General features: G+C 42.2%; 1 protein-coding gene across 1 annotated transcript; it reads left to right on the top strand.

Moving 5' to 3' along the window:
• The first annotated feature begins 3,701 nt into the window (after nucleotides 1-3,701).
• Nucleotides 3,702-13,987, top strand: LOC143641799 (HLA class II histocompatibility antigen, DP beta 1 chain-like). The gene is made up of 6 exons (XM_077109601.1): nucleotides 3,702-3,861; nucleotides 5,949-6,212; nucleotides 11,696-11,977; nucleotides 13,052-13,162; nucleotides 13,449-13,472; nucleotides 13,760-13,987. The coding sequence occupies exons 1-5, from the start codon at nucleotides 3,762-3,764 to the stop codon at nucleotides 13,463-13,465; spliced, it is 774 nt and encodes a 257-aa protein (XP_076965716.1). The 5' UTR covers nucleotides 3,702-3,761; the 3' UTR covers nucleotides 13,466-13,472; nucleotides 13,760-13,987.
• The last annotated feature ends 461 nt before the right edge of the window (nucleotides 13,988-14,448 follow it).

The following is a 14,448-nucleotide window of genomic DNA, read 5'->3' as shown; positions in this document are numbered from 1 at the left end:
AATGATGTTTAAAGTTAGTTCATCAAATTTACAAAAATGTTCTGCTATAATTTAGAAATAAATGCACTCTCTAATAAAAATAATCATTCTTTCAGGCCACCTGTCTGAGATGTCGTTCTTTAATGTTTTATGTAGAAGTTTTATAGTTTCTATTTAGAAGTTTAAATTAACTTGAATAAAGCTGATCTTTAAGTATTTTTTATGCCTGGTGACCTTTGTTAATGAAATTTCTACATAATCTTTGAATCCAGGTTTCTAATTATTTGAGTTTTCCTGTGTGAAAGCTGTCTGAAGTCATTTTTCTCCCTTAAATTACTATTCATTTTATTTCATTTTTCACATAGGAATACCCAACACAGCACTATACTAGTAACAATGGCTCCTTGTTTTCAATTTACTTTTTAAGAGAAATCTCTCTAATGTTTTCCTGTTACGTGTAATGGTAATGTTGTTGTTTTACCTTTTTTTTTTTTTTTACCATATTTAAGAAACTGCTCTTCTAGTCTTACTTTAAAGATTTTTATTTTGAAATATTTCTCTAGTATTCACAGGTAAGATTATAAAGCATTTAATATTTAATGTAATAATGAAGCATATAAATATTTTTACTATTTTGTGGTACCCAAATGATAAGTAGGTATTAACAGATTAGTAAGGAGAGATACCATTTTTAGAGCTTCACAAGTATTATCCTATTTAATCTTCACATCAAACCTATATTACTAATGTCCACTGAAACACTGAGAAGCTATTCATCTAATCATCTGTAGCAGATAAGTGACAAAGAGGAGACCGACCCGAGCACTTTTACTGAAGAATCTGAGCTTTAATTTCACAATTTTATGCTGACTTCTCATTTTTATGTAATTATTTTCTTCTCTTGCATTTTATATGCTAGTATTTCATTTATGATTTATGTTTATTATTAATTATTTTATAGATCATATATTACATATTATATTAATTACATATTGTTATTTATTAAATAATAAATAGCATTTAATTTAATGTTTATATCTATTTAAAGAAATTGTTCCAGTTTGACATTTTTTACCAGAATTTGTGGTCCAACAGAATCACATTTATAAATTTATAAAGTAGACCGTAATGTTCTTTAAAGTTTGTAAAAATTTCTCAATAAACAATATAATCAGGGGCTGGGGTTGTGGCTCAGCAGTAGAGTGCTTGCCTCAAACGTGCAAGGCCCTGGGTTCCATCCTCAGTACCACATAAAAGTAAATAAATAAAATAAAGGCATTATGTCCAAATACAATTAAAAAATAGATATATTTTAATTGCTTTTATTTTTTAAATACATGACAGCAGAATGCATTACAATTCTTATTACACATATAGAGCACAATTTTTCATATCTCTGTATACAAAGTATGTTCACACCATTCATGTCTTTATAAATGCACTTTAGATAATGATGTCTATCACATTCCACCATCATTGCTAACCCCCTGCCCTTTCCTTTCCCCTCCCACTCTTCTGCCCTATCTAGAGTTCATCTATTCTTCCCAAGCTCCCCTTCCCTACCCCACTATGAGTCAGTCACCTTATATTAGAGAAAACATTCGCCATTTGTTTTTTTTTTTTTTGCGGGGGGGGGGGGGATTGGCTAACTTCACTTAGCATTATTTTATCCCAACTGCATCCATTTACTACAAATACCATGATTTTATTCTCTTTTAATGCTGAGTAATATTCCACTGTATATAAATGCCACATTTTTTAATCCATTCATCTATTGAATGGTATCTAGGTTGGTTCCACAGTTTAGTTATTGTGAATTGTGCTGCTATAAACATTGATGTGGCTGTGTCCCTGTAGTATCCTGTGTTTAAGTTCCTTGGGTATAGACCAAGGAGAGGGATAGCTGTGTCAAATGGTGGTTCTATTCCAAGTTTTCCAAGGAATCTCCATACTGCTTTCCATATTGGCTGCACCAATTTGCAGTCCCACCAGCAATGTCTGAGTGTACCTTTTTCCCCACATCCTTGCCAACACTTATTGTTATTTGTATTCATAATACCTGCCATTCTGACTGGAGTGAAACGGTATCTTAGAATAGTTTTGATTTGCATTTTTCTAATTGCTAGAGATGATGAACATTTTTTTTCATATATTTGTTGATTGATTGAATATCCTCTTCTGAGAAGTGTCTGTTCATGTTCTTGGCCCATTTATTGACTGGGTTATTTATTTTTTGGTGCTTAGCTTTAAAAAAAATAAATATTTTTTAAAAACATAATCAAATGTTTTGGAGGAAGTAATGTCTTTGATAATTTTCAAAATTTTTTTCTTTCTCATTTACTGGTCTATTTATATTCCCCATAGACTTTATTGGCACAGATGAGGGAGTGGGTTTCCCTTCAGTGGGATGGACTGGCTGAGAAATAAAACTAAGAAAAATAATATGGCAAAATAACCAAAGAACACAGAAAGTATTTTAAGAGGGGACAGAGACAGGCAAAGCTGACCAGACAAGTCCAGCTTCTAACAAAGAAAGGAGCCTGTGTTTACTTTATTTATATCCGAAGACATCAAAGAAATTCTATGGAAAGTTCTTCATCAAAACAGGTTAGAGGTGCGGGCAGGTAGGCTGCTCAATTCCTATGGGTTACGCCCATCTCAGGTGCTGCACAGGACCTTTCTAGCAGAGTAGAGGGGCAGTTCTTGTACACCAGGTGGTCCACTCCTGTAGGACTGCCACGGGAAGTTCCCAATGCCACATCTGCCCCTTCACTGGCTGAAAAAGGTCTTCACACATTTCACGGATGGCTTCCAGCACTTTACTATTCCAGAGAAATTTCAGATATATTTATTTTATTTGAACTTAAAGAGTATTGCTGTAAAGGCAGGTGATATCAGCCCCACATAAAAGATAAAGAATTGAAGTCCTAAAAGGCAGTGTCCTTTATGTTGCATACTCACTTGGTAGTACAGCTACATACATACTACCAGGACCCTAGACTGAGTCCTGATGACCCTGATGACATTCCTATGGGGGGCACCTTTATAGGTGCCCCCTCTTAAAACTAAGAGGTGTTCACTGTGCCTGTGTCCCTGAGAGAGAACAGGTTGGCTGTATAGCAACGGGGAGGTTAGCCTGATTCTCTAGCTGGGCAGGAAGGACATGGGCTGTGGCGGTAACCTCCACAGGTACACAAGATGTACCTCTTAAAACTAATATACCCCTAGAAGAAAGAAAATATGAATACCGATAATCCTAAATGCTTCCTTAAACAAAGGCAAGGCAGATAAACTCTAGAACTCATGTTATTCTGGAATGGGCACTCAAACCTCTCTATAAATTACACGACTTAATGACCTTTTATACCCTAAGATGGCATTCACGCCATCCCATGTCCTGTGGGTATGTAAGAAGTGGTAGGATGGGGGAAAATAATCCACATAGATGGTACAACAAAATATTTGAGATCACTTTCAAAGGAAAGAAAACACACAATTTCCCCAAACCTTGTGATTTATCTAACTGGTAAACTGAGGATCACTACCCTCCCTCCATTATTTTGAGAGCATCAGGTCAGACCTTTCACACTAACCGTCTGCCCAGTGAATGATGACTCATCTAAAGCTTCTTACTCATTGGTTCTTTCCTCAGAGTCTGTCCAATCCCAGGGTTACAGAAGACTACTTTGCTCCATGGTCTCTGATATTTCACACAGGAGCTCTGTTCAGTGGGTCCCTGATTCCCTGACTGCTACTTTCTCTCACCAGCCTCTTCCAGCTCTATGATGGTCCTGCAGGCCCCTGAAGCCCCCTGGACAACAGCTCTGACGGTGTTACTGATGGTGCTGAGCCACCCCATGGTCCAGGGCAGGGCTACTCCAGGTAAGAGCAAAGTAGTTATTCCTGGAGGGCTTGGCTCCAGGAACCATTCCCCCTTCAGGGGACCAGACTTGGAGAAAGGATATAGAGGTTTCCACCACAGCCCATGTCCTTCCTTCCTAGCTAGAGAATCAGGCTAACCTCCCCCATTGCTATCCAGCCAACCTGTTCCCTCTCCAGGGACACATTCACAGTGTACAGGGGAGCAATGCCAAAGGAGAAGTATGTTGTAGAAAATGGGCCAGGGGGTCTGGAATAACAGGAGGGACAAGGTTTCCAGAGAGAGCATACAGCAGGATCAGCCTCCTGTGTATTCTCATATCGCATCATGACCTTTAGGGGACTCGGATCACCCTGCAATTCAGTGCTTAAGGAGAGTGCCTTACTCTCCCTAGGGTAGGGTAAAAGCCAAGAGACCATTGGAAGGTGATAGCAAGATTAAGAGAAAGGGAATGGGGCCGGCTATGGTTCTACCCCCATAGCATTCTTGTTGAAGGAAATTAATGAAAACTTCCAAGAGTTTGATTAAAGTACAAGAGTGAATTGAGATTTTTAGGAAGAATGAAAGGAGGATGTGTAGGTATGTAAGAAAGGATTACTGCAGAATACCCGACAATCAAGAAAGGAGCAACTAATGCAAAAACCTCTTCCTCACACTGCCTCCCTCTGCCTAGTGTAGTATTATGGCTTCTGTGATCCAGTTTTCTCAGGATGCTTCTTAACTCTCTCATCCAAATTTATACCCTACTACAGGAGGAAAGGCTATGAAGGAGCTATCTTAGTTTTCCACTGATTTCCACATTTCCTTCACAGGAGACTTCTTTTAGAATCTTTCTAAAATATATTGTCCTCATTTCTAGGGGTAGCCATATCTGAATCCCCTGAGTCCAGCCCCTTTAACACCAGGATCCTCTCCTATTACATCATGTCCACTTGCTGAGAAGTGAGGCAGAACTTGCTTTTGTTAGTCATTTGTTAGTTAGTCATTTTTTTGTGAGTACCAATTGAAAGGACAGCTCTGCTATGGAAAACATACCTTTAAAATCCTTTCTCTAGAAACAATGGAGTCTACCCTCATAGGTCTCTGGTGATTGTGGTGCTTTTCAATGATTTGAGTAGGTTCCACACGGTGATCTTTCCATAGAAATCAAGTCTTTTGAAATCAGGTCTTTCGATAGCCATGTTTGAAAAGTAAAAACATACATTAACTTTCATGAGAGGAAGGCTTTCTTATATCAATATTTAAGAAAGTTTTAAGGAAATTATTTATACATTTCCAGCATGCAAAGCAAAAATAGATTAATAAGATATATACAAGATAGTGACACAGAGGAAAAGAGCACTTGGTTATGGAAGAAAAGGAAATAATGGAAGATTTTGTAGAACAGGTCACACTTGAGTCAAGGGTGTCTCCAGGATGGCAGGGTCAGGCAGGGAGCACCCACAGGGAGAGCAGCACCACTCTCCATTCCCCAGCTCCTTCTGCCCCTGCAGTTTCTCTTCCTGAAGGGCTTTATGTCCTAGTGAGGTTCTGCTCCTTCCTGTGACCCCAGTCAACTACTGCCCCTGCCCCAGCTGCTGCAGAATGGATGACCTTCTCAGTATGCCCGCACCTCCCCAAAGACCACTAAGTCACCCCTCTAGCAGTGAGTCACCGTATATTCAGTGAACCCTCTTGTCACGGATAGGAAAACACAGAGGCCTGGGTGACCCGCTTAAGACCCCAGAACTCGCTGTTAGAAAAAAAAAAAATAGTATTTTAAGATTCAGCGCTGAGTGGGAAGAAGAGTCACCACCTTGTACATTAGCGGCAATCTTGAAGAGGAGTGAGGGGGCTCGGGAACACGGAGCGCCGGGTGTCCCCGCGACACTGGGCCCTGCTGACTGGCGGGCGGCCCGAGGCGACCGCACGGATCCTGGCGTCAGCGCTGACCAAGCAGAAGGGCGGGCCGGCGGGGGTCGCGGGACGAGGCAGCTGTTGTGCTGGGCCCCAAGAGGCTGAGGAGGTTTTGGGGAGGGAGTAGTGAGGTGGCCGAGGTCGCATCCCCAGGGAGTCGCGGCGGGGCTCAGCGCCGTCCTGCTCCCCGCAGAGAATTATCTGCACCAGGTACGGCAGGAATGCTACGCCTTCAACGGGACGCAGCGCTACGTGGAGAGATACTTCTACAACCGGCAGGAGTACCTGCGCTTCGACAGCGACGTCGGGGAGTACCGCGCGGTGAGCGAGCTGGGGCGGCCGGACGAAGAGTACTTGAACAGCCAGAAGGACGTCCTGGAGCAGAAGCGGGCCGTGGTGGACACAGTGTGCAGACACAACTACGAGCTGGACGAGGGCTTCACCCTGAAGCGCCGAGGTGAGACCGCGGGCGGGGCTCATGGCTGTCCCTGGGCTTCGAGCCCCCGTGGGGATGCGGGGCGGGGAGGGGCGCGGTGAAGGGGTTTGGGTGCTGGGGATCATGCGGGTGAGTCAGCCTTCTCGTGGAGCCAGGGCAAAGACGTGAACTGTGCTGAGCATGAAAAGAGGGAGGGCTGGGTGGAGAGAGAAACACCATCAGGGCTTATCAGGCCTGCCCACTGACCGTGGGGCAGTGAGGAGGGAGAGATGCTGCCCTCCAGCGCTGCAGGCCACGCAGAGAAGAAACTCCCTTGGGGGAGATGGTTGGGTTGGACAGCTTGAGGGGTTTGGGCAGATTGCTCATGGACCGGTATGGTAGGGATTCGAAGCTGGGGAGGAGGGTCTGGGCTGGGCAAAATCATCTAAGGAGGAAGACAGGATCCAAGAAAGAAAGCAAAAGGCTGATACCCAGGGCTGTGGACAATTGTAATGTTGGCTAAGAGAAAAATCTGGGAAGACCAGAAAGTAAAGAGTGAGTATTATAAGAATTGGGCAGAGAAGGGTCACAGACGCTGAAGTAGAGAGGGAGATGGGAACTGAACAGTTGTACCAATGACTTCAGAAGATAAGTAAATGGAAGTTGAAAGGTGGGCTTGGAAACCAGAGAGAACAGGTTGTCTGCAGAGTAGGACCAGGAGCTGGACCACATGGGCTGAGAATTAAGGGTGGGGACCGAGGCTAAGCATAACCATAAGTTCTTCCAGGAGGAGATGGCACTTTGTCTTGGACTCTTATTGGTTCAGGGAGCCTGAGTGTGAAGGAGAGAAGAGAGGTGAGGTTTGTGCAGAGCCTCAAGGACTTTTCAAGGATGAGAGAAGAGAGCATGAGCTTCCTCTTATCATCAGCTTGTGGCTTGGGGGACCCTATGCACCAACCTGAGAAGACCTGAGGGAATAGCACTGAGGGGTGAAGAGATGAGCTTTCCACAAAACTATGGATCCTTCTCACAGAGAAAGGGGAAGGATGATAGGTAGAGGAAGGCAGGAGCTGTGGGAGGGCTCACCTTTGATTCCTCTTCTTTTGGAAAGTGGAAGGAATCAGAATGTGAACAAATTGGATAAGAATTAAGAGAGTGACATGAGTTTAGGATAGTTACCAAAGTAATTAGGTGAGAAAATCCAAAGAGAAGAAATAGGATTGGCAACAACTGTCCGGCCTGATACAAATTTGTAGGATACAAACCTAAATAATCCATTGCCAGATTGCCCTGGTGTCAGCCTGAGTAATTTGGGTTATCACTTAGGCCAGTGGGTCCCAAACTAGTTCTGCTAAGCAGAACCTCCTAGAGATCTTTTTAAAACACACATGCCCCCAGAGACACTGCCCAGAGATTCACATTTAGTAGGTGGTGAAGTCAGGGAATCTGTATTTTTAGTTAGCTTCCCAGTGATTCCCATGTAACCAGGTAAGTGTTACCTGAAAATCCTGAGGGTTTTCTTTTTAAATAGTAAATGACAAAGTCATAGTTTTGTATTCAGAGAGTGTTAAATGGGTTGAAAAGAGGACTGACTTCAATCAGAGCTGGAGTAAGAAAATATTATTATTGTCTAGGGAATAGTAATTAGGGCATGAATTATAAGGGGGAAGAAAATAGAAGAAGGGGAGAAAGAGCTGCAGAATTTCCTAACATAATTCTAGAAGCAAATAAGCAGATGTTTCATAGGCATTCAACAAGACAGTCTTCCACTTACCTGGAAGTCTTCGCCTTTCTGAGATGTATTTTGAACTGGATGAGAAACTGAAGCGCTGGACCTATAGACTTAGCTCCATCTCCCCCTAGAGATCAGTTTTATACTCCAGGCAAAGTTCCTGTGGAATGTTCTGGGCCTCAAAGTAAATTTCCCTGTAGAGCTTGATTTGCATGAGGCCCAGAGAAATTTAATTATTTCACAAACTGTGACTCAGACAGGAATTGAACTGTCTAATGAACTGTGAGTTTATAAAGGTGGTTGAAGTAAAATGGTAATCCTACAAGTGTCACGAGTATAAAAAGGCGCAGTGTGGACTAGTCTGTGTTGCTATAGGAAACAACATTCTAGGTCAATTGCAAAAATATGCCTTTACCTGACCCTGTCCCATCTCAAGGTATTTGTTTGCTCTGGGAAGTATAAATTAGAGAAGAAAGAAATAACTTTTTAAATACCTGGAAGGTCTTAGGTGGGAAATTCTTCTTAATAGGTTTTCTCCAGAGGCAGCTGGATCTTTTCTGGTTTAAGGAGGGAAGGAAGATAATGGTGACAGATGTCTAGAAGTAGTAAGTATCAAGAGGGTTTAGGAGGAAATAGGAACAGAATGCAAACTGATGTGGGCAACATGGATAAGGAAAAAACAAGGAGAAGAAGGTACATCAAACAGAACCAAACAGAGACATGCAGAGACACAGGCTGAACCTATATCTATGGGCTCCTCAAGCAACAGAAAGACACTTAAAAGGAGAAATTTGGCAATGGAATTCCTATTAATTCAGCAAAAGGGGCTCAGAATGTTGGGTTTGAGGATATTACTCTAAATATCTTGAGTTTTTGTAGGTAGGAAATGGCATAAAATATATAGACTATTTGAAAAATAAGTCATTGTCAAACTCGTTCTGTTTAATTTTTTATGACATAAAATTATTAGGTCCGGCTGGGGATGTGGCTCAAGCGGTAGCGCGCTTGCCTGGCATGCGTGCGGCCCGGGTTCGATCCTCAGCACCACATACAAACAATGATGCTGTGTCTGTTGATAACTAAAAAAATAAATATTAAAATTCTCTCTTAAAAAAATTATTAGGTCAATAGCGAAAGAGAATGCCACATATATCTTAACTTCAAAAAGTTATCTGAGTGAATTTTGCATTCTTTTCATCAAGATAGAACATTGAAAAGATAGATAATTTCACAGTTGGAGAAATATTGTTTATCCAAACGCTATTATTAATCAATGGCTTATAGTTAAAATTTCTGCTAAATGTGCCACAAAGTGTAATGGAGATTTGTGTGGGGTTCTCAGCTTTTGGATTCTCTCAGGAGGCAATTTTAAGCAAAATATGAAAAGTAGTAAAACTATAGCAAAGTTTATTAAAGAGAAGAAGGCACAAGCACTCCCAAGGGGGGAGGGGGTCCTCTCAAAGAGGAGAATAACAACTCATTTCTTTTTGAGCTTCATTTTATTGAGTAAGTAGGAGTATTTTGAGAAAGTCCTACCCAAGTATCACCTCTCACTCTGGGCCGACAGACCACATTAGATTTTTTAAACCTCTGATTCATATTACAATGATATTATAGTACTACAAGCCAAGGTCAACTCTTGGTCATCCTGGCCTGTCCTGGTCATCCTGGCCTGTCCGACAGGTCCAGATTGGAACGTGTTTAACAGAATTTATGATCACTGGCTCTGATATTAATCATCCTGCTTTCTTAGGTCTTGGAATCTCTGACCTGGGTTGTGTTTTTTTTTTTTCCCCAATATTGCTTAAGGTATCTTAGCAATTAAACCTTTTTGAGCAAACAAATCCTTGGTTCCTACCCACCCTGAATATATCTACCTTCCTCCTGTTGTAAAATGAATAGTTTTTAGGATTGAAATCAGGCAAGGGTAATAAAATAGCTAACTTATTGTGGTACCACTGAGGCAGGGCCGTTAATGAACTGACTGGATCTGCCCTACTTGTCTTAAACCCTGACCCACCGCTCACGTCTGTTACCTAACAAGCACTGCTTTTGACTTGCTCCTAATATTCTCAGTCCTTGATATGTAATTTAAAAACTTGTATATTCCCTTCAAAAGTCTGCCAGGTCCAGTTCCATCGTGGGGGGTGGCGTTCCAGGGGTCTTGAAGAGGGAGTGGCGTTAACAAAAGAAGAAGAGTCGGGACAACAGGTTACAAGTTACAAGCAGCCTCCAGAAGACATCTCTCTGCCCCTGGAGGGAACTTTATTTTTATACCTTTTTTACAGTGTTTTTTTAGGTAGTTAATGGATAGTTTCAAAGCCTGAAACTTTTTTTATTATTATTTTTAGTTGTTCAAAATATTACAAACCTCTTGACATATCATATTTCATATATTTGATTCAAGCAGATTATGAACTCCCAGCTTGAAACTTTTTTGATTTACATAATTTTCAAGTGTTACAGTCTTTTCTGACATACGTTGATTACCTAAGATATTGAGTACATTGTTCAAAATAGTTTTCTGTAACCTTAGACAATCATGATTAAGCTTTTAGGTTTTTGACCTCAATCACTAGGTGCTAGGCGACACAACTAGACTACATGACTCCCGACCTATTATTCACTTCTAACTTTAAACCATAACTATAATTATTTCATTAACCTTTAACTTTAAAGCATACTTATAATTCTTGGAAAGCTTTCTTACTTCTAAACAGAAATCCCAATAAAACACACTTAAAGTAGTGAAAGTATATTATTTAAAAGCCTACTACTCTGAAGTGTCTCTAAAATATGTCTATATTAATTTTACATTCTTCTATTTTCAATTTCCAAGGTAATTTTCTTTTTTCATATGATCTATTTGACTGCTTTCTTAAAGAACTTCCTTGATCCTTGGTCAAAGTACACCAATTCCTAGATCTTTGTAATCTTTAACTAAAGGGTAGGCTTTACACCTCAACCCATTTGTCATTTATATTAACTGTGTGTTTTCCATTTTCATCATAAGTTTCTGCATAAAACAAAGGAGGGTCTATTGGTTGGGGATTGTATTTTTATTAGCCTCTTGTCCTTGAGGGGGATACCATAAGCAACATATGGTGGTCCTTGAACTGTTGGCACAGCAATTGTTTTTCTGTAGCGAGGCTGTTGTACAGGTTGTGGCTTCAGGATGGGGTTGTGGGGGAGCTGGTGTGAATTGTTAACCATGGGATGAATATTTCTTGTTGTTCAGGCTTGAGGAATAACACTAATGTTTGTATCCTGAGAGACATTGAAATGCTCCTCATGGCATGTCTCAATTATATCCTTAGTCTCATTCTGGGAATTTTCCTGCCATCTCAGGCAATATGTACTTTTATTATTGATTGACATAGCTCTGTTATCCATATAATGAGTATCATAAACAAAACACTTAACATTCCTCATGGTTCAGGTTTCTAGATGATGCGGCCTTGCCCCAGCATCCCCCACGCTGTGACCCTGTCAGACAGCAGGTGCAGGAACGCCTTCACCAAAAGTCTGTTTCCATCTTTTCAGTGCAACTAGCCTAATAAAGACATTTATATCTTTTTAAAAATTTTTCTTAGTTGTTGATAGACATTTATTTATTTATGTATATGTGGTGCTGAGAATCGAACCCAGTGCTTCACACATGCCAGGCAAGTGTGCTACCACTGAGCCCCAGCCCATACATTTATATCTTAAACATCTAGAAAACATTTCCTTAATGAAAGCATCTAAGAAATTATAATCTCCGTTGTCACTCTTTCTTTTCCTTCCACTCTAGTCCAGCCTAAAGTTCATGTGTCACCCTCCAAGAAGGTGGCCCTGCAGCACCACAACATGCTTGTCTGCCACGTGACAGATTTCTACCCAGGCAACATTGAAGTCCGATGGTTCCTGAATGGACAGGAGGAAACAGCTGGGATTGTGGCCACCGACTTGATCCATAATGGAGACTGGACCTTTCAGATCCTGGTGATGCTGGAGACAACTCCCAAACAGGGAGATGTCTACACCTGCCACGTGGAGCACCCCAGCCTGAACAGTCCTGTCACTGTGGAGTGGAGTAAGTTACCCCCTAACAGCCCTTCTAGACCCCACATTATGAACTCTAGCTCCAAGGTCCACGCATCTTGTCTTACACGTCTGTACGCTGGGACCACTTTTACCACCATATGTTTTCTATACAAGCCCCTGAGGGAAGTTCTGAACTGGAGACAGTAGAAACTAGCCTGTCTCTGGCCTAGGGGATCCTGAGGATTGAGGATCTCCCCTTTGTCAGAAAACCTAGAGAATCAGCCATTTTCCTGAATTGCCCTCATACATGGGAACTGTTTTCCTTCAACCTCTTACCCTGATCTGTGTTATGTTGAATGGCAGCTGCCAGAATCAGCATCTGTTCTCTTGTTGAATTCACCAGCCTGAGTCCAGAACTGGGGTGGGGGGTCCTTTCTAAATTTACTTCTCAGTGGACACCCTCACTGTCTTCATGGTAAGGCGAGATTGCAATAAATCACTGAGTTGATCTTAAAGCAGGAGATGGAAACTTTATTCATCAGCTGGTGGTCAGGTGGTCAGGATCCACCAGCTGGCGGGCCAAGGTGGTGGGCAAGTCTCCATCCTTCAACTCCCTCCCGGAGTTTGAGTATTCCTTATAGTGAAAAACCATATTAAAGCGTAAGTGGCTGTTGCTATGATTCAAAACCATAAGCAAATGTCATGAGATCTAAAATTATAAGCAGAAAAGGGAGTGGGCCAAAACGTCTGTAGTTGATTACAAGTTAAAGAATGGTTACTAACATCTAGACAATCTATCTCTGACAGGGGACATTGTCCAAGAAAAACGGGAACCAAAGAGAGAGAACACTTTTACACTGTAGAAGAATTGCCATTTTGTGTTGCCAAACACGCTATGCTAAGCCACTGTTGATGGGTACAGAGGTGGGGTATTCCCTTGGAGAAGCATTTCTCACATGACATGGAGTCTCAGGGCAAAATGGAGACTGTTTGGTCCTCATTCATGTAGCCTGGCCCATAACACTCCTGCTGACCTCCTGCTCCAGCTCCAGGATCTCAGACAAGACCCAGGAAGGGATGAAGTTGGAGGCCGTGAAACTAATCCTGGATTCTGTTCTTCCAGAGGCACAGTCTGACTCTGCCTGGAATAAGACCCTGACTGGGGTCGGGGGCTTCGTGCTGGGGCTCATCTTCCTTGTAGTGGGCGTCTTCATGCACAAGAGAAGCAAGAAAGGTAAGAAAGCCAGGAGGAGACCGAGGCTTGCCTTCCTGGCTTCCTCATCTGCATGTTGAGGGACTGAGCAGGAGAGCAGTGCTGGAGAGTTCTGGGAGCCACTGAAATCAGATCCTCAAAGCAAAGATGGCCTGTAGGGAGGGAGGAAAGCCCAGATGACAAGGTCTGGTGCTCAAGCTCATGTGGGGTCCCTGTAGTGAGGGCACTGGAAGGTGGGATAAGGGTTTCTCTCATTCTGAGGTGGTTTTAATGGCTGAATGCATCCCCTTTCCTCCTTTCATTCCAGCTCAACGAGGACCTTGACAAACAGGTAACACTCCTCTGTTTCTTGAGGGACTGGGTTGCAGAAGGGTTAGGTATTGTCCTTGCATTGTGACTGACCACAGGGAAGAGGTCGCAGGCCTGAACTTCCCGCCCAGCCTCAGCCCTTGAGTGAGCGTGGGCAAAGGGCCTTCCTTTACTCCACTGGGGATGGAAGCTCAGGAAAACGGGTTTTTATCAGGCTAAGACTCAATCTTATAAGGCCACAGCTTCTCTGTCCTGGGGCTCAGAGGAAGAGGGCTCACCAACCTGGGATGACTTTTTCTCCACCCACAGGGCTCCTGATCTTACCAACAGACTCTCCGTGCCTTGGAACAAGGATTTTTCTGCGTTTCTTTAGTCCCTGAGGCTGATTCTGGGGCAGATTCCCAGCTTCCCAAGAAGATGTTGCTGTCAAGTAATTGCTCTGAAACCAGAGTCTATAGCTCTGCTCTTTGACTCAATGCAAAAGTTTCCTGAGGCTTTCAACCAAGTTCCTGAACTCCATAAATAATTAAAATCCAACATAGTTGTCTGTTTTCTTTTAAGAATTGCAGCGAGTCATCTCTGCCATTGCTTTGGCTTGAGGTAAGCAGTCAGAGATAATGGAGAAGTTCATTGTCATGTACACACAGGCAAGAGGAAAACATGAAAATGGGAGATGCTAACTGCTGCATAAAGTAGCCAGTTGGAGTACAGGCATGAATCACCAGGTCTGGATAGCACATCTTTTGTGGAGTTGCACATACTGTGTGCTCCATAGTTCTTCTAAATTTGCTATGTTTATATTATGGGCTGCTCCATAATCATATTTGCCCCTTTCATCTATGTAGGTCTCCGACCATGATTCTTAGTTATTCTTTGGTGAGCAGACAGTGACTCTGAATATGAATATGGTTATGTGACCTGTATTCACCAATTCAACATATATCTTATTAAGTGCATGTTTTACCATTATCAGTTAAGAAATAAAATAAAAATCAGAA

The sequence above is a fragment of the Callospermophilus lateralis genome, chromosome 6, assembly GCF_048772815.1.
Source record: "Callospermophilus lateralis isolate mCalLat2 chromosome 6, mCalLat2.hap1, whole genome shotgun sequence".
NCBI classification, from domain to species: domain Eukaryota; kingdom Metazoa; phylum Chordata; class Mammalia; order Rodentia; family Sciuridae; genus Callospermophilus; species Callospermophilus lateralis.
This window is presented reverse-complemented; position numbering and strand designations above follow the sequence as displayed.

Excerpts from the sequence above, each read along its gene's own strand:
- LOC143641799 (XM_077109601.1), top strand. The coding sequence starts at position 3,762 with ATGATGGTCCTGCAGGCCCCTGAAGCCCCCTGGACAACAGCTCTGACG. Across the intron at positions 6,213-11,695 it reads CTTCACCCTGAAGCGCCGAG|TCCAGCCTAAAGTTCATGTG; the intron begins GTGAGACCGCGG and ends CTTCCACTCTAG. Across the intron at positions 11,978-13,051 it reads TCCTGTCACTGTGGAGTGGA|AGGCACAGTCTGACTCTGCC; the intron begins GTAAGTTACCCC and ends CTGTTCTTCCAG.